Raw genomic sequence first — 21,830 nt, forward strand, 5'->3', positions numbered from 1 at the left:
GTTCTGGGGTGCAAGAGTCACAATTCTGCCCAAAATAGTCCATTTGGATACTAGGCATATTCTATATGTGGCACACTACCCTGCACTCATCACAGCCCATTGAGAAACAGTAACACCAGGATTTGCCTGAACATTTGTGCTCCTCTCATGCAAACATCAATGGACAGGAGCAGAATAGGCGGCATAGGGAGGTGGGCATCAGTTGGTCATGATAAAATGTGGTTAAGGCGAGGCACAGGAGCAAGCTGGGTCCTAATGGGATGGGGCAAAATGTGGGGTGATGGGATGTTAACTGAATGGGGTTTCAGTTGGGTCTAGAATACAGGGTAACTGGTGTTTAAAGGAGGGTAGAGAACATTTAGACTAGAGTGTGCAATGAGTGGTGTTAGGATGAAGTGGAGTTGGGTATATGCTGGGACTAGTGAAGAGTAAGAGAGGTTTTGGGAGAGGGCAGGTTGTGGGGATATTGAGATTAGGGTGCATGGTGTGTAGTATTTGGAAGGGAGGGGAACAAGGGAGTGTTGGGACAGGTACAGGGCGAGTAATGTTAACATGTACCAGAGTGGGGGTACTGAGTCTAGAGCGCAGTGCAACAGTGGTGTTGGAATGAGGGTGCAGGATTAAATGCTTTGGGATAAGTAAGGTGTGTGGTGTTGGGGTAGGTAATCTGGGTGTAGTTAATTTGAGCTGTTCCTTCCTGGCATAGATTCAGCAATGGTTCACTTAAGAGAAATTGGTGTGATGTGCTTTTGCCGAAGAGATGCAATAGTTAAATTCCAGGCCTAAGAGCCTTGTACTGTGACACAGCTAGGCTGCTGGGGATTACGTCTGGGTGTCTGATTTCTTTGAACTCACCAATTACTGCAAGCTTTCCCAGCAAGATCGAGTGCAGCAACGCCTCACTGATCGACACAGTGAAGGTCGGCACATAGTTCTACGATACACAAATGGGATACGCTCAGGAAGCCATTGGAAAAATCTGAGGAAAAAAAAGATAACAGTCAAGAGCAAAGGCAGGGTGTGGGTTGCTTCATTAAAATAAGAAACAGAAAGATGTGGATAAAGAATAGATTGACCTGAAAGCCTCTTTGAAAGTACATAGTGTATGTCATACAGAATGCCTTTGTGCCCTGTGCATAACTCAGTAATGAAACAACCCAGAAATATGAAATTTATATAAGTGATATTCCACATAAGTATGCATATTACACTGTTTTTCTACACCCCTGCCCCCCCCCCCCCGCAGCAGGTATTCGACACCTTAAGTTTAATACTGTTTTATCTTGTTCTACCTCAATGCATTGTATAATGATCTGATCTGTATGAACAGTAGGCAAGACAAGTTTTTACACTGTATCTACATGTGACAACAATAAAGCAATTCAATTCCAAAATTTAGAAGACTTTTTTCAGACCTGAGGTAATAAATTTGGGTGGACCTGAACCGAGTACTTTTGGTTTTCCCGAACCACAAAGAAAAATTGACAATTTGTGCACTAAATTTATGACGGAGACAACCTACAATTTAAACCAGTTAGAACTTTATATAGAAAAGAAATAACTGAGTTAATGCTTTAGATATAATGAGACTGTTTACAAAAAAGGAATCATATTTTTTCAATGTTTTTGATTGAATGAGTTTATTTTCTTCAAATTTTTCATTCAAGAGCTCCAATATTGTATCATAAGTCAATTCAGTACGCTTAGGATCAGTCTTTTTTTTCTTTCCATTGCCGTTAGAATCTTTCCCAGGGTCTCGCCCTTTAGATCTTAAAGTCATTTCAGTACTCATTTCTTCAAAATTCAGAGTACCCTCTTAAATACAAGTCCAAAGAAGTAACAAGAATCTTCTGGTGTGGGTAAAAATAAGTTAAATAAGGGTGATCATAGTTTAAAAAAGTAAAGGTTATGGAGCAAATCTAAAACAGTGCTCACTCCATGAGCGTCTCCTGGTGACTCCGAGAGTTTATTTTCTTAATTTGCTATTAGAGTCACAGAGCGCTATAGCACAGAAAAAAAATGCCCTTCAGCCTATCTAGTTTGTGCCAAACTGTTATTCTGCCCCATCATATCAACCCCCATTTGGACTATAGACCTCCACATCCCTCCAATCCATGTACTTATCAAAACTTCTCTTAAATATTCTAATCAAACCCACATCCACCACTCCCAATGGCAGCTCATTCCACACTTGCAATACCCTGAGTGAAGTTCCCCCTCAGGTTCCCCTTAAATATTTCACCTTTCACCCTTAGCCTATGACCTCTAGTTCCAGTCTCATCCAACCTCAGTGGAAAAAAGCCTGTTTGTATTTACTCTATCTATACCCTTTTCAAATCTCTCATTATCCTACGCTCCAGGGAATAAAGTCCTAACCTATTCAAGTTTCCCTGTAACTCAAGTCCTCAAATCCCATCAACATCCTTGAAAATTTTCTCTGTACTCTTTCAGTTTCACATTACATTTATAGGATTGAAAGACTAATTTAAAGCACTGTATACTTGGGAAAATAAAACAATTACATTTGAAAACCTGAAGGTGAGCACAGCTGACAGATGATTATCTATGAGCGCTTTTGGTTCATATTTACTCAAACCAGGAAACACAGAAATTAAACATGAAGACTCACAATAGGAATTATTTTAATGAAATACCTGGGCTGAATTGTTTCCTTATTTCTTGATTTAATATAAAGTGTTTTCCCAAATGTCACTCCACACTATTAAAATTACCAATGTTGCAAGAAAGAGCAATTTTAGCATCAAAGTATGAAGCAGCTTAGGCCATCCATGAATTTCTCCAACCTTACTGGAGAACTTTTACAATATAAATCTATTGACAGCATGGCAGACATTGATGAAGCTATACATGTTCTTGTTGAACTTTTAAAACTTCTGTCATCACTTGCTGTGCAATCACGTAACCTTGAATAAATCATGCTGCTCAGGAATTTAGATCCACAAACAGTTTGCAATGGCACAAGTTCGTCAGTTAAAAAAATACTACATGTAACTGTGGCTACAATGATGATAGGTGAAATGTCCCCATCCCTCCGATACCAATTATCCCCTATGATCTAATTTATCAATGCAAGAGACTTCACTTCCTTGTTCAATTTAGTTTTGCTATGAGCAAGATTGAAGAGGAATCATTAAAAGTTGTTGGACTTATTCTTAAAAACTAATGCTTGTCCTATGATCAGCTACCTATTGGTTGCTCCAGAGTTGGAGATAAAAACAATCTATACATTTTTATACTGGATTCAAAAGGAATATGTATATCCTGAAGCACTCCAACATTGAACTCATGTAAACTTAGACATTGTGCTTCAGTACCAACCTATTTAAGAATATTAAATCTAATTTATATATGCAATTATTTTCTGTGTATATTTTTACTGATAACAGCTGTTATACTACAACATTCATCCAGCTGATTAATTTTTATCATGGCTTAATTATGTATTTAGATTCAATTTTATTTCAATTTCAAGGAGTTTTATAAAACTGATGTATGGAAATAAAAACAAGCATCATGATAACCAGTGTAACACCCGAGTTAAGGACTTTTATTCTATGGTGTAGGTATTTCATTCTGTAAGAGTAGACTGTTGTGCTTTCAGCATGTTTGCGTTTGAGCTAAAGAGGCTGTGATCTTCATGCTTAGGAATGTAATGTCATCCAATCAGGAAGGTGATTGGGAGAAGGTTCTAGAAAATGCTGGATAGAGTGAAGAACACTGGTATGAGTCATGGTCTTTTTGACAGGAGCTGGGACAAGACAGGAAGGAAGATGGCTGAGGATGCCATTCCTATGACACAAGGTGCTTTGTGCAGATGAATGGCTTCAAGTAGGAAGAACCAATACTCCCGTGGGGGGAGCCCATTCATTTGAGATGGATTTCAAGCAAGATTCAGATGATGTGGACTTTCATGCAGACCGTGAGTCCAGCGCGTGCCTTAAAGACAACTTCGAGATGAGCTCCAACTTATGTGCACATTTGGATTGGGTTAACTGTAATGGGCCCTTTTTATATTTATACTTTTCTTTTTCCTACTGTTTGATAAAGCTGAAATCTGTAAATACTTACTTTCTTTATAGCTGTATGCAGTGTACAGTCTGTTATTTCTTGCCGATGGCTGCATGTTTGGGGGCAGTAATTACACAGTATTCACACAGATCGGGGTTCAGATGGGCGAGACATCCCAACATCCCAGGTTTGATGGGACCCAAGTCATATCGATCCTAGACATACGGAGTCTGACAAAGGTGATTTTCTTACTGCTGAGTCCAGTGACTGTTAGCGAGGGGCTAACAAGCTGCATATCTAGAGAACGCCCAGTTAAAAAGGGGTTTCACCAGCATGATAACTTGAATTCCAGGAACAGCATAATGCTTGGGAGTCAGGAGCGCTGCTCTAAAAGTGCTACACACCGATTCTCACATTCCTGCAAACTACTTCTCCATCGCATGCTTTTTTTTCCCCAAAATCAGATTCCAGAGAACTTTGAGGCAGAGGAGCATCCTACCTCTCCCCCTACCTTTTTATTCTGGCTTCTCCCCTCTTCCTTTCCTGTCCTGATGAAGGATCTGAGCCCAAAACATTGACTGTTTATTCCCATCAATAAATGTTGTCTGACTTGTCGAGTTCCTCTAGCATTTTGTACCTGTCACCAACAAAAATTCCACGATCAAAGTCACCTTGATCATATTTATTCCCAATTCTGATCTTTGGTCTGAACAACAGCCAAACCTCTTGACCACGTCTGCATGCTTTTATGCATTGGGCTGCTGCTACATGATTGGCTGATTAGATATTAATAAGCAGGTGTACCTAATAAAGTGGCCACTGAGTGTAATGTGCACATCATTTGCAAGATTATCTTCTGGTTCAAATATACAAATCAGTCAGGAGGTTGAGGACTCCTATTCATTCACATAAGAATAAAGATAAATTCACTTTCTAGACTCACAGAATAAAAAAATTAATCCTCACTTCAAATGACATTGGACATCGAAGACCTGTTAGCATATTACATCTGACAAAATTAATGGAATGTACTTAACAAGGGAAATGTACTGGATGTTATGTGAATGAAGGCTGGTTATTAAAATTAATTGTAGGCAGGAATGTAGTGACAGGTTTAAAGGTTGGTTAAATAATAGAAAATAAAGACCTGTGGTTAGTGGACATCTTTAAAAGTGAAACATTTAAACAGAATTTTACTCTTCTAGCTTATCTAAATAAACTGAGCACAGGCTAATCATGAAACAGTACCAGTTTTTCAGATGATACAGAAATTCTTATACATGGAAATATTAAATTGGGGTAGAGTAGATAAAAAGGTTGTGTGAATAGTTGGGAGCTGATATCCTAATGCAGAAAAATGAGATAATACAGTTCAGGAGAAGAATAAAAAGAGCAGCATTAAGTGCTGCCACCTCATACCTCCAGCAACGTGTTCAATTCTGACCTCTGGTGCTGTCTGTGTGAACATGCACATTCCCGCCACTGATTGTATAGGTTTCCTCCCAGATCTTAAAGTCAAAAGAGTGGATTAATTGTTTCTAGTGTATAGTAGGTTGGTGACAGGAGAATCAGAGTGGAGTGGATGGGCATGTATAACTGAATAGGTTAAAGGTAAGTAAGTGAGAGATTGGGATTGCTCTGAGAGTCAGAACATATTTCTTCCATCATGAGAAAACGTGACATTAACAGTAAATGATTATAACCTAAACAAATATGGAGAATTAGGGATTCAGATAGAGTATTAAAAGCGAGGTGGAACATTTTTCAAGCGTGGTTTTATATATACAAATACAGAATTTGTGTTAAAATTAAAATGGTCTGTCTGGAATCCTATCAGCTGGAAGCTCAGTAATGTTATACTTAAGAAGCCAAGTATTGAAAGGATTTAAAGTTCCACTTCAAAGTTCAAAGTAAATTTATTATCAAAGTCCATACTGTACTGTGCAAGTCTTTGGCTCATGTAAAAATCTGTAAAGTGAAGATGCTTTCAAAAATAATGAAATTATAAGTTTCTAACTACCAAAAAGTTACTATAAAGAGCGGGAAACAGTAAGAAATTATATCAATATTTGGTGTGACCACCCTTTGCCTTTAAAACTGCATCAATTCTCTTAAGTATACGGCAGTGCAGTTTTATAAGAAAATCAGCTGGTAGGTTGTTCCAAGCATCTTGGAGAATTTGCCACAGTTCTTCAGCTGACTTTGGCTATCTTTATTACACTTGTCTCTCCATATAGCCTCGATGTTTTGAGATCAGAGCTCTGTAAAGGTCATATCATCTGCTGCAGAACTCTTTGTTCTTCTTCTCACTAAAGATAGTTCTTTATGGCCTTGGCCGTGTGTTGGGGTCATTGTCCTGCTGTAGAACGAATGTAGAATTGATCAAACACTTCCTTGGTGGTATTGCGTGATGGATGAGAGTCTGCTTGTACTTCTCAGCATTGAGGATTCCATTAATTCTGACAGGATCACCAACTCCATTTGCAGAAATTCAGCCCCGAATCTGCAGGGAACCTCCTCTGTGTTTCTCTGTTGGCTTCAGACACTCATTCAGAGTGCTGTCCAGCCCTTCTTGAATAAACTGCCTCCTGTTTGAGCCAAAAATTCAAATTTTGTTGTCAGTCCACAGCACTTGCTGTCATTGTTCAACACAATCCTCTTGCCTTCCGTGTGTTTTTGTGTGTAGGTGAGTCTCTTGGCCTTGTTTCCACTTAGGAGGAATGGCTTTTTGGCAGCAACTCTTCCATGACCACTTCTGGCAAGACTTCTCCAAACTGCAGAGGGTGTACTTGAGCTCCATGGTTTTTGAAAGTCTAGAGCTGATAGCACTGCTGGACTTCTGATTTAGACGGGGCATCAGTTTTGATGTACCTCTCATCTGCTGCCTTCATTTTCCGTGGCCGCCCACTACCTTTCTGGTCCTCAACCCTGTCCATTTCTCTGTGCTTCTTCAAAAGAGCTTGGACAGCACATCTTGAAGCTCCTGTCTGCCATGAAATTTCAGCTTTAGAGAGACCTTGCTGATGTAGGATAACCACTTTGTGTCTTATTGCTATGCTCACTCATGCCATAATGTAAGAATTGATTATTTGAAAGTTGAACTGTCACATCTGCCACACCTTCATGTTTTAGTTTGGTAGTCCTTCACCCAGTTTGGTTTCTTCTACATCCACTTGTTTCAGTTAATCAGTTTAGTTCACTTACCTTATGTTATTGATCATTAGCATCCAGTTTGTTTACTTTGTTTAATCATGAACTGGGCTATATAACTATGAAGTATTCAAGTTTGTATTTTAAAAATAGTCTATTATTTAATATGTTACTTTTTTTAAAATAATGAATCTCACATATTTGTGGAAAATGAATAGAAATCTGAAATGTCTTCTTTTCTACTGACACTAAAGTAGAAGATAAAAAATAAACATCTAAAACAAAATTTATGTGAAAATCTAGGGTGCTTAAGACTTTTGTACAGTATTGTATGTCACCACATACTACCCTGAGATTCATTTTCTTGCAGACATTCACAGTAGAACAAAGTAGTACAATAGAATCAATGAAAAACTACAATGACCGACAAATAACCCCTGTAAAAGAAGTCAAACTGTGAAAATACAAAAATAATAAATAAATAGATACATAATAATGAGAACACAAGTTGTAGAGTGAGTCCTTAAAGGTTGTGGAATTGGTTCAGTGTTGAAGAGCATGAAGTTATCCACAGTTCAGGAGCCTGATGGTTGAAGGTAATAACTGTTCCTGAACCTTGTGGTGTGGGACCCAAGGTTTCCCGATTTCACCTCCACTGGAGGATTAGAAGCACTCAGAAATTTCTGAATGATGACAGAAAAAGGCACTGCAGGATACAAGGAGAATAAATTCACTTGCTGCACCAAATCCAGTAACCCAAAATGTGAATAACCGCTAAATGAAGTTATTGTCACACACTTCATTAATGACCATCATAAAGCAAACAGCATGCTGTTTGCTGATTAATATTTAGATCAACTCAACTCCTCAGATAAAGTAATTGAGCAAACTGGGCAATATCCAGTTACAATCTGATAAGAGGCAAGTAACAATTGTGCCACAAGTCAGGCAATATACATTTTTAATAAGAGTAACCCAACTGCCTTAGTAGTCAATGGTATTACCATAACTAAATCCACCATTAGCTTTCTGCAGATTATCAATGGCCAGAAACTCAACTTGATCAACTAGTGAGGTTACAAAAGGCTGCCCTTGAAATGGCCATTGTGCATGAGATGGCCAACTAACTCCTTGTGGACTGTGCGATTTCTAAGAAGGATGCAATGGTCTATTCAAAAACAAAAGAAAATCTGCAGATGGTGGAAATCCAAGCAACACACACAATGCTGGAGGAACTCAGCAGGCCAGGCAGCATCTATTGGAAAGGATGAGGGGGATCTCATTGAAATCCATCAAATGTTGAAAGGCTTAGACAAAGTAGATGTAGAAAGGATGTTTCCCATGGTGGGAGAATCTAGGACAAGAGGGCATAGCCTCAGGATAGAGGGGTGCCCTTTCAAAACAGAGATCCGGAGAAACTTCTTTAGCCAAAGGGTGGTGAATTTGTTGCCACATGCAGCTGTGGAGGCCAGGTCATTGGGCATATTTAAGGCAAAGATTGATAGATTCTTAATTGGACATGGCATCAAAGGTTATGGGAAGAAGGCCAGGAACTGGGGTTGAGGAGGAGAAAAAAGAAAAAGGTTCAGCCATGATTGAATAACAGAGCAGACTCGATGGGCCAGATAAACAATCAATGTTTTGGGTTGAGACCTTCATCAGGACTGGAGAAAAAAGATGTGAAGTCAGAGTAAGAAGCTGAGGAGATGGGAAGATGGTAGGTGAAACCAGGAGGGGTGGGAGGGGTAAAGTAAAGAGCTGGGAAGTTGATTGGTGAAAGAGATAAAGGGCTGGAGAAGGGGAAATTCTAACAGAAGAGGACAGAAGGTCGTGTAAGAAAGGGAAGGGAAGGAGCACCAGAGAGAGGTGATGGGCAGGTAATGTGAGGGTGAGAGAGGGAAATGGGTATGGGAATGGTGAAGGAGAGGGGCAGAGGCATTACCAGAAGTTAGGAAAATCAATGTTCATATTATCAGGTTGGAGGCTGCCAGGAGTCCTGAAGAGTCTGGGCCTGAAGTGCAGACTGTACTCTTTTCCATATATGCTGCCTGCCCTGCTGAGTTTCTTCGGCATTATACATGTGTTGCAATGAGTAGTTCATCCCAAAAAGCTGCATAACAGAGGACTTGCTGTTCTATGGGTTGCTTCCAGGGATGTAACTGAAAAAAAAATCTGCTGGAAGGTGAAATATATAGTTTGGTCTCCTGAAAACATTCAGTATTTTAATGCAAGATATCCACAAGTGAATGCTGCTAACTGGCACTTTCCACATTCAGCAGAGTATGCTGAGGCATGTACCAAGGGTTCATGCAGCCCCAGCAAAGGCTCTACGAAGAAGGACCACAGTCTACACTCCCACTGCAACTGGACGTTGAACAGCTGGCCCAATGTAACAACCTTTCAAATGTTTCACTTATGATATGTTTGGGAATGAAACATTAATGATATTGACAAGTAATATGAGTGTATTAATTGGCCTGGTACATTAAATGAAATAACAATCTCAAATGTTTTGTTGTATATTTTATGAATAAAGTAGTTTTGAAAAAACGAGTCTACAAAAGGTGTCCTGCAATGATTAACTCACAAGGCATCAGGGTGCAATAGAGAACACTTCAATTCCCTGGATGCAATAGTCAAGCTCCATTTAGAATAAAGCAATCCTCTTAAGAATAAAGCAAATCCACCACATTAAAAGATTCATTCTCTTCTTCACAAGCACACTGTGGCTGCAGAGTGTATCATCTACAAAGCACACAACAACTCACCTTTCACAGCAATTCTTAAATTCATGACCTCTACCACCTAGAATCCTTCTTTCAAATTTATCTGACCTAGAGTTCGATATAACTTAAAATTCTCATTGTGTTCTTACCCCACTGTGGGTGTCAAATAAAAGAAATAAAGGCAGACCTTTGACATAGAAGGATAGCAGGCTCATCATCTTTTCCTGGTTTCTCAACAAATAATGCACCTAAGTCTCTGGGAAATTTATTGCTGGATCAAAACTGAGTCAAAAACCAACAACAAAATGATAGTTCCACATTACCTTTTCAAAGTCAAGTAAAGTTAAAGAATAATTAAGGTTAACAGCTTACCAATCCAGTGAGAAATTGAATTGACTTTATTTCTTATATCCTTCACATACACGAGGAGTAAAATCTTTATGTTACATCATGTGCAATCATAGTAGTTTATAATAATTTATAATAAATAGAACAGTCAATGTAATATAGAGTATACTCAAATCAGTGTGAGTTCATCAGTCTGATGGCCTGGTGGAAGAGGCTGTCCCTGAGCCTGTTGGTGATGCAGACAGTCAGAATGCTCTCAACTGTGCCCCTGTAGGAAGTTCTTAGGAATTGGGAGCTCATACCAAACTTCCTCAACTGCCTGAGGTGAGAGAGACACTGTTGTGCCTTTTTCACCACAGCTGATGTGCACAGATCACGTGAGGTCCTCGGTTATGTGAATGCTAAGGAACTTGAAGCTGTTTACCCTTTCAACCCCAGATCCATTGATGTCAATAGGGGTTAGCCTGTCTCCATTCCTCCTGTAATCCACAACCAGCTACTTTGTTTTTGCGACATTGAGGGAAGGCTGTTTTTATGACGCCACTGTGTCAGAGATGACTTCTTCCTTGTAGGCCACCTCATTATTGTTTGAGATAAGGCCAATCAATGTAGTGTTGTCAGCAAATTTAATTAGCAGATTGGAGCTGTGGGTGGCAATACAATCATGAGTATACAGGGAGTACAGGAGAGAACTCAGTACACAGCCCTGAGGAGCTCCTGTATTAAGAGTCAGAGGGTTGGAGGTGAAGGAAACTACTTTTACAGCATGCTAGCAATTTGACAAGAAGTCCAAGATCCAGCTGCACAAGGCAGGGTCAAGGCCGAGGTCTCTGAGCTTCTTGTTGAGCCTGGATGGAACTATGATGTTGAATGCTGAACTGTAGTACAAGAACAGTACTCTCACATAAGCGTCTTTCTTCTCCAGATGTGTCAGGACAGTATGTAGAGCAGTAGCTATTGTGCCATCATGTTGATCAGTTGTGTTGGTAGGCGAATTGTAGGGGGTCCAGTTTGGCTGGTAGGTAGCATGCTGCAGATGTAATCCTTGATCAGCTTCTCAAAGCATTTGCTTATTATTGAGATGAGTGCAACAGAAAACCAGTCATTCAGGCATGTTATGTTGGTCTTTTTTGGTACAGGGACAATGATGGATAATTTGAAGCAGGAGGGCACTCTACACTGGGAGAGGGAGAGATTAAAAATGTCTATAAACACAGCTGCCAGTTGTGCTGCACACATCCTAAGTACTCGCCCTGGGATGCCATCTGGTCCCGCAGCCTCACAACTGTCCACTCATTGGAAACATCTGTGTATCACAGCCTCAGGGATGATTCGGTTGCAGGTTGTAGCGGTTCCTCAGAGGCTCAGAGTTAGCGGCATTGAACTGAGCATAAAAGCGATTGAGCTCATCTGGGAGAGAGACAGCAATGTTGGTGGCGCCACAACGTTTGTCATTAAAGTTTGCGATTATATGCAGCCTTTGCCACAAGTCACGTGTACTATTTGTTATGAATCTTGACTCAATCTTCTCCCTATATTGTTGTTTGTAGCCTTGATTGCTTTGCGCAGATCACAGCTGGTTTTCTTCAGCTCTAGTTGATTGCCAGCAATGTAAGCTCTATGTCGTGCTGTAATTGCCACTTGCACTGAACTATTGATCCAGGGTTTCTGGTTCAGGAAGACCCTGACGACTTCTGGGGGACAACATTTTCCATGCACTTCTGGGTGAAGCACGTGGCTCCATCAGTGAAATTGTCGAGGTAAGTAAAGTAACTTCAGTGAAGACTTGCTTTTAGTTACCACCCTTCACGATCTGACAATCTCCCAAAGTGCTATTTCTTTTCCTCTGCCCACCTGGTAATCTCTTTCCATGGTAAAGATCAGAATAGTGTTTGTTGTGGGAATATAGAGCCATCTAGGTAGCTTGCCCAACGAAGCCAATTGTGTGTAATTACAGCCTCGGAGTGAGACAATTAGTTTTACTTCTAACATTTGTAAAACAATTATCCATTACAAACCTGCTCCTGCCTAAATGATAAATAACAAAGAAAAAACTTAAAACCCTGGAAAATAAAGCTTATTTTCCATATCTCAGGAGCTATCTCTCAGTGAAAGCACCAGTGCATTCATTGTATAGCATTTGAGCAACTGTCTTTGAAGGTCAAACACAGCTCAAAACTCATTGTCTCCTGGACAGCTGTGATCCCTGCCATTCTCTCTGCTTCTGAGGTTTATACCACCTTCAGTAGGCTTCTCAAGGCCCAGGAATGACACTGACAACGCTGCCTCTGCAAAATCCTTCAAATTTGCTGTAATATTCAGTAAACCAACGTCACTACTATAATAATGAGAACAATGCAGATAATCTGCATACAAGTTTAAACAGTTATGAAATAATAACCAGATCATGTGCTGGCTGAAAGATATTATATGTAAATTAGAAAGCCAAAGCCTTACAAATAATATCGTGGAGTGTTTTACACAAGACTCCCTGGTTAATGTCTATCAAAAGGCAACACCTAAAGTCATAGAGTAAAACGGGAAGACAAGAGGCTCACCCATGCCAACCACGGTGCTAGTCCCAATTTAGTCCCAAATCAGCGCTGCCTGAGCACTACAGAGCTATATTAAAACTCAGATTATGTCATTACCCAAGAAGCATGAACCCAGAACCTTCCTTCTCAGAGAGGAGAGAGTGCAAGCATCTGAGCCACAGCTATCACCATGGTTCACTGGGTATATTAAAACAAAGACTGTGATAAAACTGAAGTTGCTTTGCAAATAGAATGGGCTTAGGTTAAAGGGACTATAATTTACTCCTGTTCCTAATTTGTATACACTGTTAATTTCACAATATTTACATATGCCCTCTTAAACTAGCAAGCTTATCTGCTTATCCACTTGTTTGTGTTTCCTCACCTAGAAGTGCAGAGGTAATGGTAGTAACACTTGTCCATCTGCAACATTTTCCAACTTTCAGTTACTACTTGTTGCAGGAGAAAGAGCTTTTCATTCAAACAATTAAACATTTGCAATACTTTGAGATCCCTCCGTATCTGCATAAATTAGACAACAAACAAATCATTAGGGTCGTTAACGCGGGGGGGGGGGGGGTATACTATATTGTTTGCAGAGGTGAGCTCGAGTTTCCTCTTCTTCTCAACTGATATTCCTGAGAGCTCACAGAACTGGGTGGGGAGGTTCCCTCACTTCCCCAGTCTCCCTGAAAGCTCCTCCACCATTGTAGCTGAAAGGTTCTGTTATAATGACAACTGAACTGGATGAACAAAAGTCGTAATTTTAAACAGCATTATCGATGGTCTGACATTGTGGTCACAGAATCATTTACCAAACACCGTTAGTTAATTCGTGGTTTGTGAAATGTATTTGCCAACCCCGTCCCAGGCTAGGCTCCACGCTGGAGAGACCCGACTCATCGAGGGCATACTAACCAGTGCAGGTATCTGCCACATAACCGGTGAGGGAAAGCAGATGAGGATGGAGGACAGGCCATCGAAGCAGAGCAAGGACGACGACAGCTGAGGGTGAAGGAGCGCCGAATTCAGGGGGAGCGGAGCGTCACGGGCAGAGGAGGGAAGGGAGGGACGGGCTGGCGGGCGATTGGTGATTGAGCGCGGGCACGTGGCGGGCGATTGGTGATTGAGCGCGGGCACGTGGCGGGCGATTGGTGATTGAGCGCGGGCACGTGGCGGGCGATTGGTGATTGAGCGCGGGCACGTGGCGGGCGATTGGTGATTGAGCGCAGGCACGGGGCGGGCGATTGGTGATTGAGCGCGGGCACGTGGTGAGCGGCGAGGCCAGGGCGGGAGCGCACGCCCCTCCCGGGTCTACCTGCTTCAGGTGTTTGACGTCCTGGTGGAAGTAGTCCTTGGGTGTCTCTGGCTTGGCGTTACCCTGGAAGCAACAAGAGGGAGCGAGAGCGTAAGGCGGGACTGTTGTTCTTAACCACCCCCGTCAGACTTGCCCTCTCCGCTGCTGGGGCCAGCTCTCGCTCTTACCTGTGCTGCGGGTGGGTGAGCTGGGTCCGGTGGCGGCGCTGGGAACCGGGAGCTCGACCCCATTCTTGGCGATGGGTTTTCAGCGGGAAAACTTTGGAGGCGAGGGGTTTGGGTGGCGGCCGTTGCCTTGCCCGGCCCAGGCCGCGTCACAAACTGCAGCTGTCCGGTCCGATGAGGCGAGGTGACGGCCCTGCGGCCTGTCAGCGGCTGTCCCTCCCGTCGGCCTCCGATCTCCACCCCTGTGAGACTCGGTAAGGCCACAGGTACCGGTTCCCCCCTCTGGCTTTTCGTCGCAGCGGCGTACAGCTACTGCTGTGTCCCCTCCTCTCCAGTAAATCAAACTCACCGGGGCTACAGGGAGCTGAGGGTTTGCTTCCTCTTCCAGTCATAATTTAATCATAATTTGCTACTATCATTTAGTTATATTATCATTTGCATCAAAAGACAACATTCCATTTGCTTATCAGTACTTCAGCATGTTTCTTTTTCATTCTATGGATGTCTGGTATGGGTCTTCTATTCTTCATTGTTTTGAAGAGATCCACATTCACTTCTCTGGAGGTCCTAACAAAGGTACCCTTTTTCAGATGAAACGTAGAAAACTTACAGCACAGTACAGGCCCTTCAGCCCACAGTGCTATGCTGAACACGTCCTTACCTTAAAACTACCTAGGCTTACCCATAGTCTGCTATTTTTCTAAGCTCTATGTACCCATCCAGGAGTCTCTTAAAAGACCCTATCATATTCGGTTCCACCACTTGCAGCCCATTCCACATGCTCACCACTCTCTGCATTTAAAAAAACTTGACCCTGACATAACCTCTGTACCTACTTCCAAGCACCTTAAAAGTGTGCCCCCTCATGTTAGCCATTTCAGCCCTGGGAAAAAGTCTCTGACTTTTTATAAATGATCTGGATGATCAATGCCCCTCAGCATCTCATACACCTCTATCAGGTCACTTCTCGTACTCTGTTGCTCCAAGGAGAAAAGGTTGAGTTCACTCAACCTGTTCTAATAAGGCATGCTCCTCAATCCAGGCAATGTCCTCCTAAATCTCCTCTGCACTCTTTCTATAGTTTTCACATCCTTCCTGTAGTGAGGTGACCAGAACTGAGCACAGTACTCCAAGTTGGTTCTGACCAGGATCCTATATCGCTGTAACATTACCACTCATTTCTTGAACTCATCCCACGGTTAATGAAGGCTAATGCACCATATGCCTTCTCAACCACGGAGTCAACCTGCGAAGCAGCTTTGAGTGTCCTATGGACTCGGACCTCAAGATCCCTCTGATCCTCCACACTGTCAGGTGTTTTATCATTAATACTATATTCTGCCATTGTATTTGACCTACCAAAATGAACCACTTCACACTTATCTGGGTTGAATTCCATCTGCCACTTCTCAGCCCAGTTTTGCATCCTATCAGTGTCCCCTTGTAACCTCTAACAGCCCTCCACACTATCCACAACACGTCCAACTTTGTGTCATCAGCAACTTGTGTCCATCCCTCCACTTCCTCATCCAGGTCATCAACTTTGTGTCCATCCCTCCACTTCCTCATCCAGGTCATTTATAAAAATCACAGAGTAGGGGTCCCAGAACAGATCCCTGAGGTACACTACTGGTCACCAACCTCCATGCAGAATATGACCTGTCTACAACCACTTTTTGCTTTCTGTGGGCAAGCCGGTTCTGGATCCACAAAGCAAAGTCCCCTTGGATCCCATGCCTCCTTACTTTCTCAATAAGCCTTGCATGTTATCAAATACCTTGCTGAAATCCATATACACTCTATGTACAGCTCTACCTTCATCAATATGTTTAGTTACATACTCAAAAAATTCAGTCAGGCTTGTCAGGCTTATCATAATATGATAAGTTTTTATCTACAATTTGAGAAGGATGGGGCAGATCAGAGGTGTCAGTGTTGCAGTTGAACAGGGGAAACTATGGAGCCATGAGGGAGGAGCTGGCCAAAGTTAACTGGATGGATATCCTAGCAGAAAAGACAGTGGAACAGCAATAGCAGGTATTCTTGGGAATAATGCACAAGGTGCAAAATCAGTTCATCCCCCGGAGAAGGAAGGATTCAAAGGGGGGGGGGGAAGGGGCCACAGTGGTTGACAAAGGAAGTCAGAGATTACATAGCATTAAAAAAAAGGAAGTATGACAGAGCTAAGGTGAGTGGGAGGACAGATGATTGGGAAATTTTTAAGGAACAACAGAACTTAACTAAAAAAGCAATACGGGGAGAAAAAATGAGGTACGAACACAAGCTAGCCAGGAATATAAAGGAGGATAACAAAGGCTTTTTTAGGTATGTGAAGAGAAAGAAGATAGTTAAGAACAATGTTGGGCCCTTGAAGAATGAATTGGGTGAAATTGTTATGGAAAACAGAGAAATGGCAGAAGAATTTAATAAGTACTTTAGATCTGTCTTCACTAGGGAAGACACAAGCAATCTCCCAGGTGTATGGATTGGCCAAGGACATAGGCTAACAGAGGAAATGAAACAGATTTACATTAGGAAGGAAACAGTGATGAGTAGACTGATGGGACTGAAGGCTGACAAATCCCCAGGTCCAGATGGTCTGCATCCTAAGATACTAAAGGAGGTGGCCTTGGAAATTGCAGATGCATTGGTAATCATTTTCCAATGTTCCTCAGATTCAGGATCAGTTCCTGAGGATTGGAGAATGGCTAATGTTATCCCACTTTTTAAGAAAGGAGGGAGGGAGAAAACAGAGAACTATTGTCCTGTCAGCCTAACATCAGTAGTGGGGAAGATGCTAGAGTCCATTATTAAAGATGAAATAGTGGCATATCTAGATAGCAGTGATAGGATTAGGCTGAGCCAGCATGGATTTACCAAGGGCAAATCATGCTTGACTAATCTATTGAAGTTTTTTGAGGATGTAACCAGGAAGTTAGACAAGGGAGATCCAGTGGATGTAGTGTACCTCGATTTTCAGAAGGCATTTGATAAGGTCCCACATAGGAGATTAGTGGGTAAAATCAGAGCTCATGGCATTGGGGGGAAGATATTGACATGGATAGAAAACTGGTGAGCAGATGGAAAGCAAAGGGTAACGGTGAATGGGTGTTTCTCGGAATGGCAGGTGGTGACTAGTGGGGTGCCACAGGGCTCGGTATTGGGACCACAGCTGTTTACGATTTACATCAACGATTTATATGAAGGCATTGAGAATAACATCAGTAAGTTTGCTGATGATACTAAGCTGGGTGGCAGTGTGATATGTGATGAGGATGTTAGGAGAATTCAGGGTGACTTGGATAGGCTGAGTGAGTGGGCAGATACTTGGCAGATGATGTTTAATGTGAATAAGTGTGAGGTTATCCACTTTGAGAGTAAGAACAGGAAGGCAGATTATTATCTGAACGGTGTAGAGTTAGGTAAGGGAGAAGTACAAAGAGATCTAGGAGTACTTATTCATCAGTCACTGAAGGTGAATGAGCAAGTGCAGCAGGCAGTGAAGAAGGCTAATGGAATGTTGGCCTTTATTACAAAGGGAATTGAGTACAAGAGCAAGGAAATCCTCTTGCATTTGTACAGAGCCCTGGTGAGACCACACCTGGAGTATTGTGTACAGTTTTGGTCTCCAGGGTTAAGGAAGGACATCCTGGCTATAGAGGAAGTGCAGCATAGATTCACGAGGTTAATTCCTGGGATGTCCGGACTGTCTTACGCAGAGAGGTTCGAGAGACTGGGCTTGTATACGCTGGAATTGAGTTTGAGAGGGGATCTGATTGCAACATATAAGATTATTAAGGGATTGGACAAGATAGAGGCAGGAAATATGTTCCAGATGCTGGGAGAGTCCAGTACCAAAGGGCATGGTTTGAGAATAAAGGGTAGGTCATTTAGGACAGAGTTAAGGAAAAACTTCTTCTCTCAGAGAGTTGTGGGGGTCTGGAATGCACTGCCTCGGAAGGCAGTGGAGGCCAGTTCTCTGGATGCTTTCAAGTAGGAGCTCAATAGGTATCTAATGGATAGGGGAATCAAGGGATTTGGGGACAAGGCAGGAACCGGGTATTGATAGTAGATGATCAGCCATGATTTCAGAATGGTGGTGCAGGCTCGAAGGGCCGAATGGTCTACTTCTGCACCTATTGTCTATTGTCAGACATGACCTGCCTTTGACAAAGCCATGCACTATTCCTAATTATATAAATGGCTCTTCAAATGTTCATAAATCCTGCCTCTCAGGATCTCCATCAACTTACCAACTACTGACCTAAAGTGATATAAAGCTATTTGGCCTAGTGTGTCTGTGCCTGCAGAGGAGTCTCACCAATCCTCCATTATGGTCCATGGTCTGTAAATCCTTGCTTTTGAAGTTGCTGTCTAAGTGTAGACATGAGAGACTGCAGATGCTGGAACCTGGAACAAAAAGTGAACTGCTGGAGGAATTTCAAAACAGACGGATTGGTGGAATGGGTGAATGTGGCAGATTAAAACTTAAGGCTGAGAAATTTTAAGTAATCAATTTTGGTACTAAGAATGAGAGGAGACAACTCAAAAGAGGACACAGTTCTAAAAGATACATTAGTTAAAAATAGTCTTTACAGTTGGCCCTCCTTATCCATGGAGTCAACCAACCACGGATTGGGAAAACCTGGAAGTTCTCTCTCCAGCACTCGTTGCTTGAGCATATACAGACTATTTTTTCTTATCATTATTGGGTAAACAATACAGTATAACAACTATTTACATTGTATTAGGTATTATAAGTCATCTAGGAATGACTTAAAAGTACAGGCAGTCCCCGGGTTATGAATGAGTTCCATTCCTGAGTCCGTCTTTAAGTTGGATTTGAAGTCGGAACAGGTATATCCAGAATTATTTAACGTCAGTTAGTCAAAGGTTTTTCTAAGTATACAGTCCATATTTTATCTTTCTATGCATATAAAACACTTAAGAAACATAGGTATTTCAATAATTTAACCACTGCGTTGCTTAGTAATAATTGTAGCTTTCATCGGGGCAGGGCTTTTCACATTCTCCATTAAAATTGTTCCGATCGTTGACCGACTGTAGCCTAATGCTTTTCCAATGACCGATGGCATTTCACCTCTTTCTAATCGCTTTATTACTTCCACCTTATTTTCAATCACGATCGTGATTATTTTCGTGAACAGGAACACTGCGGATTCAGAGCTGTGCCGCCAAGTCCTAATGTCCACCGTACTAATACATGTTAAATAAGGGACTTGAGCATCCGCAAATTTTGGTATCTGCGGGGTTCCTGGTACCAATCCCCCGCGGATAAGGAGGGCCGACTGTACTTAGTTTATTGAAAGAGATAGGACATGTCCAGAAAATTTTTTTTTAAAAAAAGAAACAACATCCCTAGTTTTATAGAAGCAAGGAGTATGAAAGCAATGAGAATATGAAGAATATGTCTGAAACACTGAGCTGGCGACAAGCAGAATCTTGTGTCTAATTCTGGGCAGCACACCTTAGGAACAATAGTAAGGCTTTGGAAAGAATATTCTTCTATATCTCTTCTGATTTACCAAAATTATTCCAGGGGACTTCAGTTACATGTATGTGTCTGTGTATGTGCATCTATCACAAACGATGAGGACGGCTAACATCCTTGAGTGGATATGTTTGTGATGTTGTGACTTGCACATGAGTTTGATTAAAGTGAAGGAGAGTTGCGCAGGTCGTCAACCTCACACTCTCATCCTAGTCTATCTGGATCCAGTAGCAAGTCAAGAGTCCAGACAACTGTAGATCGGTCAGGATGCAGTGGATGACCAGGGCAATCTACATCTCTTGCCATGCTCTTTGCACCCCACAGTGCATGCTGGGAAATGCCTTCCACCATGCAGTCTGCCAAATCCAAGCCCAAAGGCACTGAGGGTTCAAATAAAACTCCAAAGGCTACTCTCAGCTGGTTTGGCTGACCTGTTGTAGCTGGTGCCCAGGATGTGGCCACTGTTGTATGCAAACATCTTGGAGTCACAGGTGAGAGCTGAGTACTAGGTGAGGACCCTCGGAAGGTACAACAGTCATCACACCAGAGGTGCTACCCTTCCCTGCCGCCCCATACACCCCATCTATACATATGGATACATGCAGACTGGAAGTAGATGCTAGGACATTCTAGAACAGATTTTGTGAAGATCTGAAAGAGTAACTTATATGGAATTATTTAGAAAATTGCCCTATAAATACAGTTTACGCACATTCTGCTACTGAGAGAAATAAGCCAAGTATTGTGGAATGCATGTGTGGGTAAGTTGTGTGAAGAAAGGTCTGTTAAATTTCAATTTGTTACAATAAAAATTCCCAAAGGATTCAGGTTGAGAAAGGAAGTTAAGGGCCAGAAGAATATCATCAGTAATTCTTTACTTTATGTAGAAAGTGACATCAGAATGGGTGAGGATAATTGAAACAGATATTTGTAAATGGAAGCTAGATTAGTAAATGAGTAAATAATACAGTGATAAGAAAAGTTAAATTTATTTGGAAGATCTTGTGAAGCAAAAAAGCCAGCAGATTTGCTGTCCATATGAACTGTTGCTATGTTGTGAAATTCTATCTAATTCTCAGATCAAATCATCAAGACAGAAAAGTGTTTGCAAAGCTTTGTCCTGGACTCCTTCAATCCCAATAATAAGGCTACTATTGCATTCAAACTTTTTTCCCACTTCCCAAATCAATTCATAAGTGTTTTACTATACTATCTCAACATATTTAAACCAGCCCGTCGGTTCCATTTTGAAGATCTAACTGATTTAATTAATTCCCCCCCCCCCCCCCCCACTTCACTCTCTTATTGGCATTGATTCCTGTTCAGGATTCACTCATCAAATTCAAAGTAGATATATTATCAAAATACATATACAGTAAGTATGTTCCCATATTTTACTCTGAAATTAATTTTCTTGCAGGCATTTACAGGCAATAGAACTTGTGAAAAATATACATAAACAAAGATTGACAAACAAACAATGTGCAAAAGAAGAGAAAGTATACAAATAAATTCCCTGTTCTCCTTGTGGTCATGTGGGCTTCCCTCAGGTGCACCGGTTTCCTCTGTGGTCACTTGGGCTCTAGCATGCAGATAATAGAACCTGGTGATGGGGCGGGGATGGGGGAGGTATGGGGTAGTTGAAATTGATGGGGAACATACTGATATTAAGGAAAACTAATGAGACACAGGATTGGTAACTAAGCCCAAACAACCTTCTGTGTTGTAAGGAAGTGTGATAATAATTGCTACCTCAGATTCAAATTATAAAGGAGATTTATAAACGAGGAAGCAGGAGCCATGAAAAGAGCCATTTGTGTGAACTGCGTTTCTGATTGGTTTCTTGCATGGTAACTCAGCCAATTTTTTTTTTAAAAAGCTAAGGTCACATGGAGAGGCCAATGTGACAGTGGCCCAGTGTTGGAGTAAGATTTCTCAGACTTTGGCTCAAGAGGCTTCAGCGAGGAGGCACAGGTGAAGGGCAGGTATGGTTTTATTTACCTGTTAATCTGTGATTTTTAATGTATTGTAGATAACGCCAGTCAAGGG

At 41.7% G+C, this 21,830-nt stretch overlaps 1 protein-coding gene across 1 annotated transcript; it reads right to left on the bottom strand.

Annotated features, from left to right (window-relative positions):
• Positions 1-730: 730 nt before the first annotated feature.
• LOC132400106 (uncharacterized) lies at positions 731-20,259 on the bottom strand. The gene is made up of 5 exons (XM_059981182.1): positions 20,193-20,259; positions 14,273-14,511; positions 14,106-14,168; positions 13,173-13,309; positions 731-979 (listed from the first exon to the last, which is right to left on the bottom strand). Exons 1-5 carry the CDS (start codon positions 20,257-20,259, stop codon positions 859-861), a joined length of 627 nt encoding a protein of 208 aa, XP_059837165.1. The 3' UTR covers positions 731-858.
• Between the last annotated feature and the right edge of the window lie 1,571 nt (positions 20,260-21,830).

The sequence above is a fragment of the Hypanus sabinus genome, chromosome 9, assembly GCF_030144855.1.
Source record: "Hypanus sabinus isolate sHypSab1 chromosome 9, sHypSab1.hap1, whole genome shotgun sequence".
NCBI lineage: Eukaryota > Metazoa > Chordata > Chondrichthyes > Myliobatiformes > Dasyatidae > Hypanus > Hypanus sabinus.

Excerpts from the sequence above, each read along its gene's own strand:
- LOC132400106 (XM_059981182.1), bottom strand. The coding sequence starts at position 20,259 with ATGTTTGCATACAACAGTGGCCACATCCTGGGCACCAGCTACAACAGG. Across the intron at positions 14,169-14,272 it reads CTCACCCACCCGCAGCACAG|GGTAACGCCAAGCCAGAGAC; the intron begins GTAAGAGCGAGA and ends TGTTGCTTCCAG. Across the intron at positions 13,310-14,105 it reads ACGTCAAACACCTGAAGCAG|ATACGGAGGGATCTCAAAGT; the intron begins GTAGACCCGGGA and ends TAATTTATGCAG.